Source organism: Symphalangus syndactylus, chromosome 13, assembly GCF_028878055.3.
Source record: "Symphalangus syndactylus isolate Jambi chromosome 13, NHGRI_mSymSyn1-v2.1_pri, whole genome shotgun sequence".
Classification (NCBI taxonomy): domain Eukaryota; kingdom Metazoa; phylum Chordata; class Mammalia; order Primates; family Hylobatidae; genus Symphalangus; species Symphalangus syndactylus.
In genome coordinates this window covers 46,253,506-46,277,517 of record NC_072435.2, presented here as the reverse complement: position 1 = coordinate 46,277,517, position 24,012 = coordinate 46,253,506, and the positions used below count along the sequence as shown (strand labels likewise).

The window sequence follows — 24,012 nt, the reverse complement described above, 5'->3', positions numbered from 1 at the left end:
ATTGCTTTGGCTATTCAAAGTTTATTTTAGTTTCATATAAATTTTAAAATAGTATTTTCCATTATTGTGAAATACCACTGCAAATTTTGATAGGAAGTTTATTGAATCTGTCAATAACTTTGGATAATATGGTACTTTAATGATATTTATTCTTTCAACCCAGAGATAAAATGTTTTATATTTATTTGGATTTTCTCTAATTTTTTATTGATATTTTTATTGTAAAGATTTTTTTTTTTTTTTTTTGAGACGGAGTTTTCCCTCTTGTCGCCCAGGCTGGAGTGCAATGGCGCAATCTCGGCTCACCGCAACCTCCGCCTCCTGGGTTCAAGCGATTCTCCTGCCTCAGGCTCCCGAGTAACTGGGATTACAGGCATGCACCTCCACGTCCAGCTAATTTTTGTGTATTTTTAGTAGAGATGGGGTTTCTCCATGTTGGCCAGGCTGGTCTCGAACTCCTGACCTCAGGTGATCCACTGGCCTCGGCCTCCCAAAGTGCTAGGATTACAGGCGTGAGCCACCGCGCCCGGCCAAGATTTTCTACCTTTTTGATTATTTTCTCAGAGATTTATTTATTTACTTATTTTTTGAGACAGTGTCTTGCTCTTTCTCCAGGCTGGAGTCCAGTGGCATGATCTCAGCTCACTGAAACCTCTACCTTCCTGGGTTCTAGCAATTCCCCTGCCTCACTCCTAATTAGCTGAAACTACAGACATGTGCCACCATGCCCAGCTAATTTTTTATATTTTAGTAGAGATGGGGTTTCACCACGGCCAAGATGGTCTTGATCACCTGGCCTCGTGATCCACCCACCTTGGCCTCCAAAAGTGCTGACATTACAGGCATGAGCCACCAGGCCTGGCCAGAAATTTATTATTTAATGCTATAGTAAATACAATTTTTTTCTTCCTTTTTTTTTTTTTCAGATGGAGTCTGGCACTGTTGCCCAGGCTGGAGTGCAATGGCACAATCTCTGCTCACCACAAACTCCACCTCCCAAATTCAAGCAATTCTCCCTCAGCCTCCCAACTAGCTTGGACTGCAGGTGCTAGCCACCATGCCCACCTAATTTTTGTATTTTTAGTAGAGATGGGATTTCAACATGTTGGCCAGGCTGATCTCAAACTCCTGACCTCAGATCATTCACCCGCTTCGGCCTCCCAAAGTGCTGGGATTACAGGCATGAGCCAAAGTGCCCAGTGTGTTCCTCTGTTTAATTAGATAGTTTAAGTGTATAAAACCATACATATACATGTATGTTGATTTTATATTTTGCTAATTTACTGAGCGTATTTATTAGTTTAGACAGGTTTTAATGTACTGTTTAAGGTTTTTCAAATATAAGATTGTATGATCTACAAACAGTGACATTTTATTTTTCTTCAATTTCAACGGTTATTTTTATTTCTTTGACTAGTTCTTCTGCCACACACTTACAGTGCTACATTAAAATAGAACCGCTGACAATGGGCACAATATAGTTTTGTATTGGTGTCTGAATTTGATGGAGCAAACACCTTTTCAAGTTTTCATAAACTGATTTTAGAAGATCTGCTTTCGTTGGGCCCTTAGGGTGATGAGATGCCCTCTGAATTTGTAGTGATAAGGGGTTCTAGCTTGGTCACAAGGCTGCTGGGTCTGCACTAGAGTCCACTTTAGCTGGCTTGTTACAGGGGCTTGGGTAGTTGTAATTCCCATTTTATTTTTGGACAGACTGCATATCCTTCAGGACTTTGCTCTGTAGGGCAGACACTAGGGCATGTTCTGGCAGTCAGGTCTGCATATGGTGGGCCTTGTATCAGGATGTGGATGAGTGTGGCTTTCAGTGAGTACCAGAGAGCATTTCCTCAGGTTAACTGTGTGGGTTTCTATATAGGCAGAACTGACCTTAAGCTGTGGCTCAGGTAACTGAAACTGGTCATTGAACCACTTCAGGGACCATAGTAAAGGCCAAGGTCTGCAGGCCTGCCTACATGGCTGTAAATGGGCCGCTTCCTCCAGGTCTCTGGAATGGCAGGACCTCTGCCAGACTGTGGCTGGGAGGAGTTTGGGAGGGTTACAGAGTAAGTTCAGAATTCTCAGTGTATAGTAAGGTGTGAGGACCACTTGAAGGCTTTGCCACATTCTTCACATTTCTAGGGTTTCTCCCCAGTATGAATTATCTCATGTCTACTAAGGCTTGAGGGTGAAATAAAGGCTTTGCCACATTTATCACACTTGTATGGTTTGTTTCTCTGCAGAATGAATTTTCTTATGTGAAAAAAGGGTTGCAGAATGGTTAAAAGCTTTGCCACATTCTCTACATCTATACGGTTTCTCTCCAGTATGAAGTATCTTATGTGTAGTAAGGTGTGTGGATAGGTGAAAAGCTTTGCCACGTTCTTCACATTTGTAGGGTTTCTCTCTAGCATGAATTTTCTTATGTTTAGTAAGGGTTGAGGACTGGCTAAAAGCTTTGCCACATTCTTCACATTTGTAGGGTTTCTCTCCAGTATGAATTTTCTTATGTTTAGTAAGAGATGAGGACTGATTAAAAGCTTTGCCACATTCTTCACATTTGTAGGGTTTCTCTCCAGTATGAATTTTCTTATGTTTAGTAAGGGATGAGGACTGGTTAAAAGCTTTGCCACATTCTTTACATTTGTAGGGTTTCTTTCCAGTATGAATGATCTCATGTTTACTAAGGGTTGAGGATGCAGCAAAGGCTTTGCCACATTCTTCACATTTGTAGGGTTTCTCTCCAGTATGACTTCTCTTATGTGAACTAAGGACAGAGGAGTACTTAAAGGCTTTGCCACATTCTTCACATTTATAGGGCTTCTCTCCAGTATGAATTCTCTTGTGTCTAGTTAGGATTGAGGACCAAATGAAGGCTTTGCCACATTCTTCACATTTATAGTGTTTCTTTCCCATATGAATGATCTCATGTCTACTAAGGGTTGAGGATGCAATAAAGGCTTTGCCACATTTATGACACTTGTATGGTTTCTCTCCAGTATGAATTCTTTTATGTGTAGTAAGGGTACAGGAGTACTTAAAGGCTTTGCCACATTCTTCACAAACGTAGGGCTTCTCTCTAGTATGAATTTTCTTATGTTTAGTAAGTGTCGATGATTGGTTAAAAGCTTTGCCACATTCTTCACATTTGTAGGGTTTCTCTCCAGTATGAATTTTCTTATGTTTAGTAAGGGATGAGGACTGGTTAAAAGCTTTGCCACATTCTTTACATTTGTAGGGTTTCTTTCCAGTATGAATGATCTCATGTTTACTAAGGGTTGAGGATGCAGCAAAGGTTTTGCCACATTCTTCACATTTGTAGGGTTTCTCTCCAGTATGACTTCTCCTATGTAAACTGAGGATAGAGGAGTACTTAAAGGCTTTGCCACATTCTTCACATTTGTAGGGCTTCTCTCCAGTATGAATTCTCTTATGTATAGTTAGGATTGAGGACCAAATGAAGGATTTGCCACATTCTTCACATGTGTGGTGTTTCTTTCCCGTATGAATGATCTCATGTCTCCTAAGGGTTGAGGATGCAATGAAGGCTTTGCCACATTTATTACACTTGTATGGTTTCTCTCCAGTATGAATTCTCTTATGTGTAGTAAGGGTACAGGAGTACTTAAAGGCTTTGCCACATTCTTCACAAACGTAGGGCTTCTCTCTAGTATGAATTTTCTTATGTGTAGTAAGTGTTGAGGATTGGTTAAAAGCTTTGCCACATTCTTCACATTTGTAGGGTTTCTCTCCAGTATGAATAATCTTATGTGTACTAAGGTATGAGGACTGCTTGAAGGCTTTGCCACATTCTTCACATATGTATCGTTTCTCTTCAGTATGAATTTTCTTATGTGTAGAAAGGACAGAGGAGTACTTAAAGGCTTTGCCACATTCTTCACATTTGTAGGGCTTCTCTCCAGTATGAATTATCTTATGTCTAGTAAGGATTGAGGACCGGATGAAGGCTTTGCCACATTCTTCACATTTGTAGGGTTTCTTTCCCGTATGAATGACCTCATGTTTACTAAGGGTTGAGGATGCAATAAAGGCTTTGCCACATTTATCACACTTGTATGGTTTCTCTCCAGTATGAATTCTTTTATGTGTAGTAAGGATAGAGGATCGGTTGAAGGCTTTGCCACAGTCTTCACATTTGTAGGGTTTCTTTCCTGTATGAATTATCTCATGTTTACTAAGGGTTGAGGATGCAATAAAGGCTTTGCCACATTTATCACACTTGTATGGTTTCTCTCCAGTATGAATTCTCTTATGTGTATTAAGGGTAGAGGAGTACTTAAAGGCTTTGCCACATTCTTCGCAAATGTAAGGTTTCTCTCCAGTATGAATTACCTTATGTGTCATAAGGGTTGAGAACTGGTTAAAAGCTTTGCCACATTCTATGCATTTGAAAGGTTTTTTTTCAGTATGTCTTATATTATGTCTGTTTGAATTTGAAAATTTATGAAAGACTTTCCCATATTTATCACATTGAAATACTTTGCTCTGGGTAGTTGTACTACATTGGTTAAGTCCATTATAATCTCCTGTGTGCACCTTACACTCATCCACACTTTCACACCTTTTTATTAACTGTAAATTTCCATGTCCATGTTTTTCATATCTTCTCGGCATCACTTTTTGGAAAGAATCTTTTATGTTCTGCTCTGGCCAAAGGTCTTGGGCAAAATGAGAACATACAACTGAAAGAAACAATAAAAACACATTGCTTCAATTGCTAGACTCAGAAAAATATACTTTACAAATCTAACCTATAAAATTATACAAACTACATAAGATGACATAGTAAAATACCACAAGCTGTAATTTCTTCCTGACATATAAATGTAACAAAAACATACAAACCAAAATAGCATAATCCAAATTTGTGTCACCAAATCATTCAGTAGACACAAAAATACAGGAATTATCACTCAGCTTTCAAAAAGCAGAAAATACTGTAACAACTATTAAGATAAATATTGATGACATTATGCAAAATAAAATGACCCAGCCACAAAAAGACAGAGATTGGATGAGATACATAAAGCAGTTATACTCTTAGAAACAGAAAACAGAGTGGTATTCATTGTCTCAGCCCAAAATCTCCTTAATAAGCTGATAAGCAACTTCAGCAAAGTCTCAGGATACAAAATCAATGTACAAAAATCACAAGCATTCTTATACACCAATAACAGACAAATAGAGAACCAAATCATGAGTGAACTTCAAATTCACAATTCACAATTGCTTCAAAGAGAATAAAATACCTAAGAATCCAACTTACAAGGGACGTGAAGGACCTCTTCAAGAACTACAAACCACTGCTCAATGAAATAAAAGAGGATACAAACAAATAGAAGAACATTCCATGCTCATGGGTAGGAAGAACCAATCTCGTGAAAATGGCCATACTGCCCAAGGTAATTTATAGATTCAATGCCATCCCCATCAAGCTACCAATGACTTTCTTCACAGAATTGGAAAAAACTACTTTAAAGTTCATATGGAACCAAAAAAGAGCCTGCATCACCAAGTCAATCCTAACCCAAAAGAACAAAGCTGGAGGCATCATGCTATCTGACTTCAAACTATACTACAAGGCTACAGTAACCAAAACAGCATGGTACTGGTACCAAAACAGAGATATAGACCAATGGAATAGAACAGAGCCCTCAGAAATAACACCACATATCTACAACTATCTGATCTTTGACAAACCTGACAAAAACAAGCAATGGGGAAAGGATTCCCTATTTAACAAATGGTGTTGGGAAAACTGGCTAGCCATATGTAGACAGCTGAAACTGGATCCCTTTCTTACACCTTATACAAAAATTAATTCAAGATGGATTAAAAACCTACATGTTAGACCTAAAACCATAAAAACCCTAGAAGAAAACCTAGGCATTACCATTCAGGACATAGGCATGGGCAAGGACTTCATGTCTAAAACACCAAAAGCAATGGCAACAAAAGATAAAATTGATGAATGGGATCTAATTAAACTAAAGAGCTTCTGCACAGCAAAAAAAAACTACCATCAGAATGAACAGGCAACCTACAGAATGAGAGAAAATTTTCACAACCTACTCATCTGACAAAGGGCTAATATCCAGAATCTACAATGAACTCAAACAAATTTACAAGAAAAAAACAAACAACCCCATCAAAAAGTGGGCAAAGGATATGAATAGACACTTCTCAAAAGAAGACATTTATGCAGCCAAAAGACACATGAAAAAATGCTCATCATCACTGGCCATCAGAGAAATGCAAATCAAAACCACAGTGAGATACCATCTCACACCAGTTAGAATGGCCATCATTAAAAAGTCAGGAAACAACAGGTGCTGGAGAGGATGTGGAGAAACAGGAACACTTTTACACTGTTGGTGGGACTGTAAACTAGTTCAACCATTGTGGAAGTCAGGGTGGTGATTCCTCAGGGATCTAGAACTAGAAATACCATTTGACCCAGCCATCCCATTACTGGGTATATACCCAAAGGATTATAAATCATGCTGCTATAAAAACACATGCACACGTATGTTTATTGCGGCACTATTCACAATAGCAAAGGCTTGGAACCAACCCAAATGTCCAACAACAATAGACTAGATTAAGAAAATGTGGCACATATATACCATGGAATACTATGCAGCCATAAAAAATGATGAGTTCATGTCCTTTGTAGGGACATGGATGAAACGGAAATCATCATTCTCAGTAAACTATCGCAAGGACAAAAAACCAAACACCGCATGTTCTCACTCATAGGTGGGAATTGAACAATGAGAACACATGGACACAGGAAGGGGAACATCACACTCCAGGGACTGTTGTGGGGTGGGGGGAGGGGGGAGGGATAGCATTAGGATACACCTAATGCTAAATGATGAGTTAATGGGTGCAGCACACACCAACATGGCACATGGATACATATGTAACAAACCTGCACATTGTGCACATGTACCCTAAAACTTAAAGTACAATAATAAAATAAATAAATAAATATAAATATAAATAAAATAAATTTACTGACATTTTAGCTGAATGTTCTAACTGGCAAAATTGACTAGTTGTCACCTCTTCTATAAATAGAGATTCTTAAGCAACTGCAACAAATAGGTGAATTAGAATAGGGCACCAAAGACAGACCCAATCTATAGAGATATGTAGCGTTTTTGTTTTGTTAACTATAGAACATCCAAAACTAGTTTTTCTGGAGATAATCAAGAAATATTTTCTTTCTTAAAAAATCATTTTTAAATGCCATTTTTTCCCATCAAGAAACCAATACATTTTGTGAAAGAAAAATAAAAACTCAAAATGATGTTTTAGGACTGAGTAGAATTATTACCTACAATAGCAAAGCATATGCCAAGGAATCCAACTTTCAGAACAGCTGGCTCCCAATTTTCCTATAGAGGAAAATCTTTATAGATCAAATTGTTGAATCGCAACAGGAATTCTGATGGGGTGGCAGCTGGGTCCTTTTGATAAAAATTGGGTATTCCTAACTCCAGGCTAGTCTCAGGATTCCCAGGATTGTCCTCAGGAAAACTCCTTCATGGCTTGTGCCTGAATTTAAGGCTTTCAGGAATGTAAGCATTCTCCAGCCATCTGGTGTGCCTATTTTAACACTTTGATATGTATTTCCAAGTATCGTCCAGAAACATTGTTTTAGTTCATATGCCTAGCAAGAGGATAAAACTGTACCTGTATCCTCACCAATGCTGAGTAATTTACAAGTAAAATCTTTGTTAGTTTGACATATGAAAAAAAAAGAAAAAGAAAACAGAGTGGTGTTTGAAAAGAACCACAAAATACAAAGAATTGGTAGTTGTTTAATGTGTATTGAGATGTAGCTTTGCAAGATAAAAACACTCTAGTGATATGCTGCATAACAATGCCAATATAATAAGACCAAACTGAATATTTGGAAATACATATTTTGAGATGGAGTCTCACTCTGTCTCCCAGGCTGGAGTGCCTCCTGGGTTCTAGTGATTCCCCTGCCTCAACCTCCTGAGTAGCTGGTACTACAGGCATAGGCCACCATGCCTGGCTAATTTTTTATATTTTAGTAGAGATGGGATTTCACCATGTTGGCCAGATGGTCTCAATCTCCTGACCTCGGGATCCACCAACCTCAGCCTCCCAAAGTGCTGCAATAACAGGCATGTACCTGTAGATACACCATATAAAATAATTTTAATATCAGTAACAAACTGGAAAATATAGAGGCATAGTTTTATATTCAATTGATGTTGTTATGAGATTAAAATATATTGTTTTAACTTTAAGATGTATGTAATCTCCAGTTTTTGAGATGATTACAAAGATATTATTTATAGAAAGTATGCAAAAGAATATAAAATATAATCAAAGCATGCCAGTACAAAATTAAATGAAAATTAAGTAAGTAATACAGAAAATGAGAAAAATATAACTACTAGAAACACATAAAACAATAACAATATTAGTGGTAATAACAACTTCATTTCTTTAACCAATCATTTCAAATATAGATTAAACTACCTAATGAAATGAAATGTAATCATAGGACTTTGGAAGGTCAAGGTGGGCTGATCACTTGATCCCAAAAGTTCAAGATCAGCCTGGGCAACATGGCAAACCTCTGTCTCTACAAAAAATACAAATAAGCTGGTTGACAGAGTGAGACACTATCTCAAAAATAAATGAGGCTGGGCACGGTGGCTCATGCTTGTAATCCCAACACTTTGGGAGGCTGAGGCAGGCAGATCACCTGAATTCAGGAGTTCAAGACAAGCCTGGCCATCATGGTGAAACCCCGTCTCCACTAAAAATACAAAAAATTAGCTGGGCATGGTGGTATGCATCTGTAATCCCAGCTACTCAGGAGGCTGAGGCAGGAGAATCACTTGAAACTGGGAGGTGAAGGTTGCAGTGAGCTGAGATCATGCCATTACACTCCAGCCTGGGCAACAAGAGTGAAACTCCATCTCAAAAACAAACCAAATAAAATAAATAAATAAATACACATATAAATATATATATAAATAAAATTATATAAAGAAAAAGATATAGAATGCCTAAGTGGTTTTTTTTAAAAAAGCATACAGTATGCTGCCTACAAAGGACTTACTTTAGCATTGAGTCAAATAGGCTGAAAGTAACAGAATGAAAAAAAATGTATATTCCATGAAAATAGTAACCACAATTGAGTAAGGTGGTCATAATTATATTAGGCATAATATGCTTTAAGTCAAGTACTTCTACAAGACAAAATTGATATCATATTGTGGGCAGCAAGCCACCCTGGTGCCAAGGCAAGAGACCAAGGACATGAGCTGTTCCAGCATAATAAAATATAAGAATAGTTACACCAGATATAGATCTTAGATACGATTATATATGAATATCATTAATCATTAGTTGGTAGCAATTACTCTTTATTCCAATATTATAATAATCTTTGATCTATAATCATAACCTAGGAAAAGTCAGGCCATACAGAGATAGGAGCTGAGGGGACATAGTGAGAAGTGACCAGAAGACAAGTGTGAGCCTTCTGTTATGCCCAGACAAGGCCACCAGAGGGCTCCTTGGTCTAGCGGTAACGCCAGCGTCTGGGAAGATGCCCGTTGCCAAGCAGACCATGGTCTAGGGGTAGCGTCAGAGTCAAGGAAAAACACCCGCTACTTAGCAGACTGGGAAAGGGAGTCTCCCTTTCCCTGGGGGTGTTTAGAGAAGACTCTACTCCTCCACCTCTTGTGGAGGGCCTGACATCAGTCAGGCCTGCCCACAGTTGTCTGGAGGCCTAATCGCCTCCCTGTGATGCTGTGCTTCAGTGGTCACGCTCCTAGTCCGCTTTCAGGTTCCATACTGTACACCTGGCTCTGCCTTTTAGATAACAGTAGCAAAATCAGTGAAAGTACTAAAAGTCTCTGATATGCAGAAATAATGGCATAAGCTGTCTCTCTCTCTCCCTCTCTCTCTCTCTGCCTTGGCTGCCAGGCAGGGAAGGGCACACTGTCCAGTGGACACGTGACCCATGTGACCTTACCTATCATTGGAGATGACTCACACTCTTTACCCTGCCCCTTTTGCTTTGTATCCAATAAATAACAGCGCAGCCAGACATTCGGGGCCACTACCGGTCTCTGTGTCTTGGTGGTAGTGGTCCCCCGGGCCCAGCTGTTTTTTCTTTTATCTCTTCATCTTGTGTCTTTATTTCTACAATCTCTCATCTCCGCACACAGGGAGAAAAACCCACTGATCCTGTGGGGATGGTGCCTACATTATATGATGGTAAAGTGAGTTGATTTAGCAGGAATGTATAACTATAATATTTATCTATCTATATGTATATGTGTGTATAGCATCAGAGCTCCAAAATATATAAAGCAAATACTAATAAAAGTGAAGCAACATATACATAGCAACATAGTGACTGTAGACATCAAGACCCAGTTTGCAATAATAGAAAATTCAGGTAAAAAATAACAACCAAAAAACTTAGACAACATTATAGACTATATTGATTCTTTTGCATATAGAGAAATACTTGAGAGTGCATAATTTATAAAGAAAAATTGTTTATTTGGCTCACAGCTTGGCAGAGTGTACAAGCAGTGTGTGCCAGCATCTGCTTCTGGTGAGGATTTCAGAAAGCTTAAAATGAAGGTGGAAGGTAAAGAGTAACTGGACATATTATATGGTAAGAGACAGATCAAGTATGAGGTGAAGGAGTCACGTTCTTTTAATGAACCAGCTCTTATTTGAATTGATAGAGTGTAAACTTTTTGATTACCGAGAGGATGTACCAAGCCATTCATGTGAAATTTGCCCCCAATGACCCAAACGTATCCCACCAGGTCCCATAGCCAACATTGAGGATTTATATTGCAGCATGAGATTTGGACAACATGAATATCCAAACCATATTATAGACCAACTAGGCTTCACAGACACACACAAAACTCTCCAGTCAAAACCAGGATAATACATAATATTCTTATTTGCATTCTGTTAGGACATATAACAAGTTTTATTAAATTTAAAAATACTGACTTGGTGCCATAGCTCTTGCCTATAATCCTAACACTTTGGGAGATCCATTGGTGTCAAAAGTTTGAGACCATCCTGGGCAACATAGTGAGATCTTAACACTACAAACAAGCAAACAATTAGCCAGACATGGTAGTGCATGTCTACAGTCCTAGATACTCAAAAAACTGAGGTGAAAGAATAATCACTTGAGCCCAGGAGGTTGAGGCTACAATAAGCTAAAATTCTGCCACTGCACTGCAGCCTGGGTGACGGTAAGATCTTGTCTCAAAACAACAACAACAAATCAATTTAAAAACACTAAAATTATGCACTGGGTGCTTTCTAATAAAACCTGAATAAAACTAGAAATTAAAAAGCAAAAGTCAAACTGGCAAATTCAAAAATATGTGAATATGAAACACACTCTTCAATATATTCTTGCTCAGGGGTCAAAAATTTCATTTTTCAAAGATAACAATACAACCTACAGTTAAAAGCTACAGTAACATAAACAATATGATACTGACACAAAGATAAACAGATGAAAGAACAGAATAGAGAGCTCAGAAATGAACCATTTTGTATATGATCAAATTATTTTCCACAAAGTTGCAATATTTACAAAATAGAGAAAAATAATCTCTTCAAAAACTGAACACTGATGAAGCTGATTTCTTAACATTAAGTTGGCTTATTTTCTTGAATGATACAAAAACATATTTTAAATAAACTACTTAGACATAAAAATACATAAATGAAAGAAAGTATTTATAAATCTATATCCAAAACATGTAACACAGGCCAGGGGCAGTGAGTGTCTCAAGCCTGTAATCCTAGCAATTGGGGAGGGTGAGGTGGGCAGATACCTGAGGTCAGAAGTTCAAGTCCAGCCTGGTCAACATGCTAAACACCATCTTTACTAAAAATACAAAAATTAGCTTGGCCATGTGGCATGCACATGTAATCCCAGCTACTCGGGAGGCTGAGTTATGAGAATTGCTTGAACCAGAAGGCAGAGGTTGCAGAGAGCTGAGATTGCACCACTGCACTTTAGCCTGGGCAGCAAAGCAAATCCATGTTTATTGTAATCAGTATTCACAAAAGCCAATAGGCTGAAGCACCCTAGATGTCTCTTGATTTATAAACATATTAAAAAATGTAACATATACATACAATGGAATATTATTCCACCTTAAAGAGAATAATCTTGTCACCTTTTTAGATGAACCTTGTGAATATTATGTCACCTGAATTAATCCAGTAACAAAATTATGGATACTGTATGATTCCACTTATGAGATATCTTAAGTAGTCAAAATCATAAAAACAGAAAGTAGAAGGCTTGTCTTTCAAGGTATGGAGAGAGGGTAGAATGAGCAATTGTTACTTGATGGATATTGAATTTAAGTTTTACAAGATGTTAAGTTTCTAGAAGTCTTTTGCATAACAGCGTGAATATACTTAACATGCATGAAATAAACAGCTTTTTTTGAGATAGGGTCTCACTCTGTCACCCAAGCTGGAGTGTAGTGGCACAATTTTGACTCCCTTCAATCTCCCAAGTAGCTGGGACCATAGCTGCACACCACCATTCCTGGCTATTATTAAATTTTTTCCATAGAGAGGGGTCTCCATATGTTGCCCAGGCTGGTCTCAAATTTTTGGGCTCCAGGGATCCTCTTGGCTTGACCTCCCAAAATCCTGGGATTACACATGAGCACCACAAACACACCTGGCCCTGAAATATACACTTCTATAAATTTAAGATAGTAAATTTTATGTTATGTGTTTTTAAAACAATGTTTTCAAAGAAAAACTGAAAAAAATACAGAATTATAAATCTTTTTGAAAATTACCTTCAAATCACAAAAGTGTTTCTTTCGCAAAAAGAAATATATATTCATCATTAAACACATGGTGAAAATAAGACTATCTCCATGACTACTCACTTAAGACAAGATAAAACTACCATCGAAAATCAGCTAAGAAAGAATATAAGCCATAACTAAAATTGGAGTCATATTTATAGATATACACATACACATATATAATCTGATTGATAGACATGCATAATTTATCTCTTAATTAAACCTCAAATTGACTTAAAGTGTACAAACAGAATTGCAAATTGTCTAAAATTATAATACATAAGTAAAACCAAAAAACACAAGAAACTAATGTTAAGAAACCTACAATGAGGCTGGGTGCAGTGGCTCACACCTGTAATCTTAGCACTTTGGGAGGCCGAGGCACGAACCACAATCCCTTGAACCCCGGAGGCAGAGGTTGCAGTGAGGCAAGATCAAGCCACTGCACTCCAGCCTGTGCGACAGAGTGAGACTCTGTCTTGAAAAAAAAAAAACCCTACACTGAGAAAACACACTAATATGGAACTTTGAAACAATAATAGAAATGTTTACTCATAAAACCAGGATCTGGTTTTTTGAAAAGATCAACAAAAATTGATAGACCGCTAGCAAGACTAATAAAGAAGAAAAGAGAGAAGACTCAAATAGATGCAATAAAAAGTGATAATGGGAATATCACCACCCACCCCACAGAAATACAAACTACCATCAGAGAATACTGTAAACACCTCTATGCAAATCAACTAAAAAATGCAGAAGAAACGGATAAATTCCTCAACACATACACCCTCCCAAGACTAAACCAGGAAGAAGTTGAATCTCTGAATAGGCCAATAACAGGCTCTGAAATTGAGGCAATAATTAATAGCTTGCCAACCAAAAAAAGTCCAGGACCAGACGGATTCACAGCTGAATTCTACCAGAGGTACAAGGAGAAGCTGGTACCATTCCTTCTGAAACTATTCCAATCGATAGAAAAAGAGGGAATCCTCCCTAACTCATTTTATGAGGCCAGCATCATCCTGATACCAAAACCTGGCAGAGACACAACAAAAAAAGAGAATTTTAGACCAATATCCCTGATGTACATCGATGCAAAAATCCTCAATAAACTGGCAAACCGAATCCAGCAACACATCAAAAAGCTTACCCACCATGATTAAGTGGGCTTCATCCCTGGGATGCAAGGCTGGTTCAACATACACAAATCAATAAATGTAATCCAGCATATAAACAGAATCAACAACAAAAACCACATGATTATCTCAATAGCTGCAGAAAAGGCCTTTGACAAAATTCAACAGCCCTTCATGCTAAAAACTCTCAATAAATTAGGTATTGATGGGACATATCTCAAAATAATAAGCGCTATTTATGACAAATCCACAGCCAATATCATACTGAATGGGCAAAAACTGGAAGCATTCCCTTTGAAAACTGGCACAAGACAGGGATGCCCTCTCTCATCACTCCTATTCAACATAGTGTTGGAAGTTCCGGCCAGGGCAATCAGGCAGGAGAAGGAAATAAACAGTATTCAATTAGGAAAAGAAGAAGTCAAACTGTCCCTGTTTGCAGATGACATGATTGTATATCTAGAAAACCCCTTCATCTCAGCCCAAAATCTCCTTAAGCTGATAAGCAACTTCAGCAAAGACTCAGGATACAAATTCAATGTGCAAAAATCACAAGCATTCTTATACACCAATAACAGACAAACACAGAGCCAAATCATGAGTGAACTCCCATTTACAATTGCTTCAAAGATAATAAAATACCCAGGAATCCAGCTTAAAAGGGATGTGAAGGACCTTTTCAAGGAGAACTATAAACCACTGCTCAACAAAATAAAAGAGGATACAAACAAATGGAAGAACATTCCATGCTCATGGATAGGAAGAATCAATATCGTGAAAATGGCCACACTGCCCAAGGTAATTTATAGATTCAATGCTATCCCCATCAAGCTACTTCTGTGAAGAAGAATGACTTTCTTCACAGAATTGGAAAAAACTATTTTAAAGTTCATATGGAACCAAAAAAGAGCCCGCATTGCCAAGACAATCCTGAGCCAAAAGAACAAAGCTGGAGGCATCATGCTACCTGACTTCAAACTATACTACAAGGCTACAGTAACCAAAACAGCATGGTACTGGTACTAAAACAGAGATATAGATCAATGGAACAGAACAGAGACCTCAGAAATAATGCCACACATCTACAACTATCTGATCTTTGACAAACCCGACAAAAACAAGAAATGGGGAAAGGATTCCCTATTTAACAAATGGTGTTGGGAAAACTGGCTAGCCATATGTAGAAAGCTGAAACTGGATCCCTTCCTTACATCTTATACAAAAATTAATTCAAGATGGATTAAAGACTTAAATTTTAGACCTAAAACCATAAAAACCCTAGAAGAAAACCTAGGGAATACCATTCAGGACACAGGCATGGGCAGGGACTTCATGTCTAAAACACCAAAAGCAATGGCAACAAAAGATAAAATTGACAAATGGGATCTAATTAAACTAAAGAGCTTCTGCACAGCAAAAAAAAACTACCATCAGAGTGAAAAGACAACCTACAGAATGAGAGAAAATTTTTGCAATCTACCCATCTGACAAAGGGCTAATATCCAGAATCTACAATGAACTCAAACAAATTTACAAGAAAAAAAAACCCCATCAAAAAGTGGGCAAAGGATATGAATAGACACTTCTCAAAAGAAGACATTTATGCAGCCAAAAGACACATGAAAAAATGCTCATCATCACTGGCCATCAGAGAAATGCAAATCAAAACCACAGTGAGATACCATCTCACACCAGTTAGAATGGTGATCATTAAAAAGTCAGGAAACAACAGGTGCTGGAGAGGATGCGGAGAAACAGGAACACTTTTACACCGTTGGTGGGACTGTAAACTAGTTCAACCATTGTGGAAGTCAGGGTGGTGATTCCTCAGGGATCTAGAACTAGAAATACCATTTGACCCAGCCATCCCATTACTGGGTATATACCCAAAGGATTATAAATCATGCTGCTATAAAAACACATGCACACGTATGTTTATTGCGGCACTATTCACAATAGCAGAGACTTGGAACCAACCCAAATGTCCAACAATGATAGACTGGATTAAGAAAATGTGGCACATATACACCATGGAATACTATGCAGCCATAAAAAATTATGAGCTCATGTCGTTTGTAGGGACATGGATGAAGCTGGAAACCATCATTCTCAGCACACTATCACAAGGACAAAAAACCAAACACCGCATGTTCTCACTCATAGGTGGGAATTGAACAATGAGAACACTTGGACACAGGAAGGAGAACATCACACACTGGGGCCTATTGTGGGGTGGGGGAAGGGGGGAGGGATAGCATTAGGAGATATACCTAATGTAAATGACGAGTTAATGAGTGCAGCACACCAACATGGCACGTGTATACATATGTAACAAACTGGCATGTTGTGCACATCTACCCTAGAACTTAAAGTATAATAAAAAAAAGAAAAAAAAAGAAGGAAGGAAGAAAGGAAGGAAAGAAAGTCACTGAAATCGAAGAAAAATAAGTAAAAAGTTGCTGTTTGTAGATCATACAATCTCATATTTTAAAAACCATAAACAGTATATTAAAAACTCTCTAGCCAGGCATGGTGGCTCATGCATGTAATCCCAGCACATTGACAGGCCAAGGTGGGTGGATCACCTGAAGTTGGGAGTTTGAGACCACTCTGACCAACATGGTGAAACCCCATCTCTACTAAAAATACAAAATTAGCCAGGCATGGTGGTGGTGAGCTGAGATCGTGCCACTGCACTCCAACCTGGGCAACAAGAGGGAAATTGTCAAAAAATAAAAATAAATAAATAAATAAAGCTGTCTAAACTAATAAATACACTCAGTAAATAGTAAATTACCAAAATAGAAAATTAACACACAAGTATATGAATGGTTTCATGCACTTAAAAGAAACTATTTGATAAAATAGAGGAAGAAAAATCTTATTTAATGTAGCATTAAAAACACTTCTGGGAAAAAAATTGACTAAGGAGATAAAAAATCTTTACAATAAAAAAATTAGAGGATCCAAATAAATTTTAAAATATTTTATGTCTATGACTTGAAAGAATAAGTATTATTAAAGTGTCATATTATCCAAAGTAATCTACAGATTCAATAAACTTCTTATCAAAATTGCAGTGGTATTTTTTTCACAGTAATAGAAAACACAATTCTAAAATTTACATGAAACTACAAGAAAGTGTGAATAGCCAAAGCAATCTTGAGGAAAAACAACAAAGCAGAAGCATATCATATGTATAATTGCAAACTATATTTAAAAACTATGTAGTGATAAAAATAGAATGGACTACAAAGAAAAACGAACAAAAAAATGCAATAGAAACTACTCTCACACATCTTAGACCCGATGCAAAAATAGAAATAAAAAGTAGTTTTAGTTTCTCAAAATCATGCAGATATTTTTGTGTCCCCAAGAGAACGGAAAAGCAGCCAGATTGTGCAATCTCTTATATGCCATGAAGAGGACTTTGGCTCTCACTGTGAACTTGAAGGAAGCTCACCAAAACAAAAGTAGAATCCTTAGAGAATTTAAAAGCACAAGACAAAAGATGTCCCTTTGTGAGAGCAAAATTAAAAAACAGAAACAAAAACAAAAAACAGCTGCCCAGGAACTATTTCCTTTGGAACACAGCTTCCCGAATCACATTTTAAGGACTGGCTTTCTCTTTGACCTTGGGACCTCTTACTGTGTTGTCTGTTGTATTCATTTTCACTCACACCTACCTGAGGGGTTGGCTACCATCTCGTGTCTTTTCATAGTCAAAGGTTTTTTTCCTTGTTCCAGACGGGTGATCAGGTCTGGCTTAGAGACAACAATACCTGTTTTGTTAAGAATAAATAACATGAATCTTGCTCATGTTCTCCAATTACAAGCTAGTAATGTGCTTAGCAAAGACGATGTGATAAAATATTCTAGTAAATTAGTATCAAAATACAAATTTATAACAGGAATTTATAGATATTTAAACAATACTTTCAATTTGCCAGGTGCAGTGGCTCACGCCTGTGATTCCAGCACTTTGGGAGGTCAAAGCAGGTGGATCACGAGGTCGGGGGAGGCCAAGGCGGGTGGATCACGAAGTCAGGAGTTGGAGACCAGCCTGGCCAACACAGTGAAACCCCATCTCTACTAAAAATACAAAAATTAGTAGAGCATGGTAACGCACGCCTGTAGTCCCAGCTACTCGGGAGATTGAGTCAGGAGAATTGCTTGAGCCTGGGAGTTGGAGGTTGCAGTAAGCCAAGATCATGACACTACACTCCAGCCTGGGCGAAAAAAAAAAAAGGAAAAAGAAAATACTTCCAATTTGTAGGTTTCTTAATTTTACTACCTGGTACCACTGAATCAAAAATTGGTGGTAGCATTTAGATTTTCAGGTGGGGGCTACAATATTTTATGTCAGTAAATTTCTGTGATTACCACTAATTTAGAGTGAAGAATACAGCTCGACTCAGGAATGTGGAAAGATTGGATTAAGATGAAACATCTTGAAGAAATTTTTGTTTTTTTCTCGAGAAGTAATCTTGCTCTGTCATCCAGGCTGGAGTGCAACAGCGCAATCTCGGCTCACTGCAACCTCTGCGTCCTGGGTTCAAGCAATTCTCTTGCCTCACCCTCCCAAGTAGCTGGGATTACAGCCTCATGCCATAACACCTGGCTGATTTTTTGTATTTTTAGTAGAGATGGGGTTTGACCATGTTGGCCACGCTGGTCTCGAACTCCTGGCCTCAGGCAATCCCCCCGCCTTAGCCTCCCAAAGTGCTGGGATTACAGGCGAGAGGCACTGAAGAAATTCTTTTCTAAATGAACAAATCCCGAAGATTTTCTGGAAAAAATGGATCTGAAACTCCTTTATCCAAAGGATAAATTACTAAAAAACATTCTACAAAAAAGAGAAATAAAACCTTTAGGGTATATTATGAATTATGTATTAAAGTTATCCTCACCAAGGAAGACCAGGTTACTGTAGTTCTCTAACATCACATTCCTATATAGATTCCGCTGTGCAGTGTCCAGGCAATGCCACTCCTCCAGAGAAAATTCTATGGCCACATCTCTAAATTGCAATGGTCCCTGAAAAACACACACACATATTTTTACCAAGTGGCCATGGGTGGAATTTTTAATTTGACTTCAGGTGAAATGAGAGAGTAAAGAGAAGTGGTTCTGACTTATAGGACTAAAATTATCCAATAAAATAATCTTCAACACAGAAATATTCTCTAATGTATTCTCTGAGAAAAAAAGCACAGCATTAGATCCACAACATCAGTTCATATATGATATTTTTCTAGATAATAAAGTATAAAATTAAGGGCATAAACATGAACATGTACATTTTTGAGTGCTATATTTACATCATACAGAACGAGATGTGAATATTTTTCATATGGAAAAGACATGTTGAGTTAGAAGTCACCTTTCAAATTTTAATATGTACAATAAGCTGAAGACCTTGTTATGCGGGGGTTTTTTCCCAGAAGATCTGGAACGAAGTCTGATTTTTTGAATTTCTAACAAGCTCGCCAAATATGTCAATGTTTTTGGCCCGAGAAGGATATTTTGTCAAACATCCAGTAAGTGGAAGAGCCTATGTTTTTCCAAGTTTTTCTGGCCTGTAAACAAAGATAACACCCTTCATTTTCCATAGAAAATTATGTAGAAAGGAAAAGAAAAAACGACAACTGCCAGATTAAATGTGATGGTTTATGCAAATCTGCTTCATAAGGATGCTTAATAATGAAGAGAAAAATAATTAACTATAGTGAAAAAATCTGTCAGAGAGCTACTTCACCAAGTGAATCATTAACCATTAACTGCACTAGGACAAATTTTTCTGATGTGTGAATGCACACAGAACACAGCATCACTGTTGAAATATTCCTCCCAAATAATGTAAATTATAATCTGAATTTAACCATAAAGAAACATCAGTTTTATGCAAACTCCAAAATACAGTTAACTCCTACATTCTGTAATTTTTAGTAGTAATTTTAAGTAGGCTTCATTTAGCACCCTAGAGAGCAGGTATCTCCTAATAATTTTTTTCAGAACTTTCTGGGTAATAAATTCCATCCCATTTAAGTAAGCATTTTCTGAATTCTGTTCTGCATACAGCTAATGGAACATATGAGTGGAGGCTTTTACTTTACCATCTTTACTAAGGACCACAGTTTTCTCCAACAGAAATCTTGAGTATCCACATCTTTCCGTGTTCAACAGCCACAAAGGGAATATTTTTAATATTGTGGATCATAAATTATTGCTGATAATTCTGCATGGCATATAAGAAGCTATGACATACAGAATGTAGAGAAGTCTTTGGGATATAAAAAAGAAATATTTTTCAAAGACCCTTGACTATCATAGGAATTTTAAGAAGTAGTTAAATCAAACTCAGGGAGGAAAAACACAAGTAGAGAAGTAAAGGTTTGTGAGTACTAAACACATGGCCGTCCAGGAGGCAGAGTGGACACAGCTCTTCATCTGACACATGTTTACCTGAAGAAAAGCCACTTTTTTTCTTTCTCCTCCTTCCCTGGAGTTTCTTCTCAGATAAGATTCTCTGTACGAATTACACCTGCATCTGGATAAACATGTTGTACACCTTTAAATGCATATTCTCCAGATGCAGGTGTAATTCGAGGTGTACCACATGTTTATCTGCCAGCATGACATCATCTGGCAGAAAAAGACAGAAAAACCACCCATTTCTATCCTTTAAAACAGAAGAGATTCGGGAACAATGAGCTACTCCATAAGATAAAAATATAAGTCTCTCCTTTCCTGTCCTCAGGTGCCCTCCCCTGCCACAGACACCAGCAACTTTTGCTACAGTAATGGAAATATGCACCACACTTACCTGTCCCTACCAAACTCAAATAGAATAGGCCCTGTGACCACCCACTAGTGCATAGGTGGAACTTAACTCTCATGAATATATTTTAAAGCTCTTATACTTGATTCTGGCATCACCCTAGAGTCAAGTGAGGCACTTCATTAAAAAAACATGGATGCTTCCACCCACAACAATAAACAGAAGCTGTGGGGAGGGCACAAGAGATTTCAGCAAATTGGTCACGTGATCCTAATGAGAAGCCTGGGCTGATAATCACTAAGCTAAGCATTGCCTCTCAAGCTTTAATAAGCTTATAAATCACTTGATAATTGTGGCCGCACATTCTGTAATGTGATTCTGCATGTTTGAAAAGGGTTTATGAATGAGTGTTTTAAACAAGTCCCCTGTCAATGCTGATGTTGCTCCCCCCTGGCTCATTATTAGCATTAGTTAAGAGAAAGCAGAACAGCACAGGGTCCCTTACACTTAGCACTCTTGCCATAACCAAATACTTCTAGTAAAAATAAGGACAGCCCATTCCATTTAAAAGTTTTATATTTTTTGCTGGCTCTTTAAAATTTACAAAAAACAGAAGACAGCAATATCTGAATAAGTCTGTATTTTAAAAAGAACATGTACACATGTACTAATGCAATGTTTATTAAGCAGGCACTATGTGCTAGAGTATGATACAGGGCACTGTGCTGGACATAACACATTATATGATTTAATTCTCTTAACACCCCGGGAGCTTGTACTGTTTCATAATTTTCAGGATTTAGATAAAGGGCCCATTTTTATTTTTTGTTTCTCTGTCATCAAATTTTTTTAAAAATTGTATAGAATAAAAGCTAAATATAGACAGATGAAAGAGATATAGAAAAGAAGAGTTTAATGTAATCTAGAGAAAATTTCATTCTCTTTATATTTTTTTTTTGACTTGTGGAGCAACTACTGGATCTGCAGGAATAGAAAACAAGTTGCTAAATACAATGTCTCTGCAAGCACTGGTTTTAATAAAAAATTTAAAAACAAAGACCTTACAATACATATTTTATTTTTCTGATTTATCTGCCTTTGAATTTCAGGAAACTGTGAGCACCAGCTCTAGAAAGGCAGCAGGATTCAGCAGCCAAAACTCTGATCTCCTATAATGAGTTCTGTAAGGCAATACTCCAGGGTAGGTTCAGACCTAACTAAGGTCTCCAAAAAGGATAAATCTGAACACATCTGGGGCAGGGTGAGAACCCTATGTAGAATTCTGTTCTCTATGCAACTAGGGTACTTCCAGTTTTGTTTTGTTTCTAAGCTTACCTAAAAGAAATCCCAGAGTTTCTGTAGTTTTTATCTTTTCTAATCACTGCCCTGACAACTTTATACTATATACTAGTATACAATTTAAACAAATGCCTTAAGGTTTTCTAGGGTAATTTTATTAGAAAATAAATATCTACAGTTAGCAAGGTAAAAGAAAATATACGGCCAAGCACGGTGGCTCACACTTGTAATCTCAAGACTTTGAGAGACAGAGGTGGGTGCAGAATGAGGTCAGCAGTTAAAGACCAGCCTGATCCAGATGATGAAACCCCGCCTCTAGAAAAAATACAAAAATTAGCTGGATGCAGTGGCAGGCACCTGTAATCCCAGCTACGCGGGAGGCTGAGAAGGGAAAGTCACTTGAACCCGGGGGGCAGAGTTTGCAGTAAGCCGAGATCGTGCCACTGCACGCCAGACCAGGTGACAGTGTGCAATACCATCTCAAAAAAAAAAAAGAATTTATAACAATTCTTTTGTTCATAAATCTCCCTTCAGGTGTAGACATCACAAGTCACAACAATATAAAGAAAGTGGTCTAAAGCCCAAGATTTTTGACACATCTATTTATTATACCAACCATATGATGCACACTTCAATTATTTATCCAGTTGCTAGTCTAGACTAAAAGTTTCTGGATTGTAGGAACTATGACTGCTTCATGTATTTTTTTAATGCCCATATGAAGTGGAAGGAGCTAGTTTATCTATCTGGGTCTCCAGATCTTCTCCTTATTATCCAATTACCAGGAAACTGGAGAAGCTCTCATCCGGGTACCAACCAAAGATATCTCTTGTATGAGGGGATGAACAAACACAGGATGACTCATTTCTCTTACACTGAGACAGAAGCAGAATTAACCACTCTTGCCAGCCTGACAAAATTCTGCTCTGGACATCCTCAAATGCCTCAAAGACACCTGAGTGATTGTGAGAGAATTCCCAGTGACCCAGGACCCATGGACCAATGATAAGCCAGGCTGGAGAGACTCAGGCTAACTCTAAATAGAAAATGGAACTGCCCTGGTGGAGCTCCAGAACCTGGATCACCCATTCTGATTTGCTGGCTCTTGGGTAAGAGAAAGATAAAAAATACTCTACTCTAGTATTACATTTTACAGCTAAATATAATTGTGGTCATGGCTCTGGATACTTTGTAGCCTCGATCTCTCACTCCTAAGATGCTTATTTACATTTACAGATTCTGCCATCTGAGTCTATTTTCTCCTGAAGCCCCTCACATAACTGTAGCAGGTCAATGAACAAGATGTGAAAATCTCAAAAGAGCCACACTCCCAAATGGAGGCTGTAAGATGTCTATGCTTACATTCACAATGCAGAAAATGACTTTTGTTCATTTTCTGTACATTCTCAATCCAAATTCCTGTCCTTTCTTGTAAATCCCAGGCAGAGGCCAGACCTAACTGCAGATTCCAGGTAGGATCCACCTGGCTCTGCGTCCTTTGGTGTTACAGCAAGTGGAGTACAATCAAAGGAGAGATCCCCTCATAGAGGCTGCTCTAGCACATTCTAAATGATAAGTCTACACGAAAAAAAAAAGCTGACAGCCTTCCTTCCTTCCTTCCTTCCTTCCTTCCTTCCTTCCTTCCTTTCTTTCTTTCTTCTTTCCCCTCTCTGGCCCAGGCTACAATCTACTCGGCTTGCTGCTGCCCGCGCCGCGGACTGCCTGGGACTGCCGGCGCCCGCCACCGCTGCCTGCCTTTTCTCCTTTGGATGCAGGCACGCGTTCGCCATCTTGGCCACGCTGGTCGCCAGCTCCTGACGCCGAGTGCTCTGCCCGCCTCAGCCTCCCAAGGTGCTGGGACTACAGACGGAGTCTCGCTCACCCAGTGCTC

General features: G+C 38.2%; 1 protein-coding gene across 3 annotated transcripts in view; it reads right to left on the bottom strand.

Moving 5' to 3' along the window:
- Positions 1 to 1,370: 1,370 nt before the first annotated feature.
- Positions 1,371 to 24,012, bottom strand: part of LOC129459389 (zinc finger protein 93-like) — a 116,362-nt gene continuing 93,720 nt past the window's right edge. Inside the window, exons 2-4 of one of the 3 annotated variants that reach the window (XM_063616234.1) lie at positions 18,952 to 19,078; positions 17,728 to 17,823; positions 1,371 to 4,700 (exon numbers count right to left, since the gene is read on the bottom strand). In XM_063616234.1, the coding sequence (XP_063472304.1) occupies positions 2,212 to 4,700; positions 17,728 to 17,823; positions 18,952 to 19,078 (2,712 nt within the window). In that variant the 3' untranslated portion in view covers positions 1,371 to 2,211. Of the gene's footprint in view, positions 4,701 to 17,425; positions 17,500 to 17,723; positions 17,824 to 18,951; positions 19,079 to 24,012 lie in introns of those variants that run through there. The other 2 variants (XM_055236095.2, XM_055236093.2) reach the window with 2 other exon arrangements.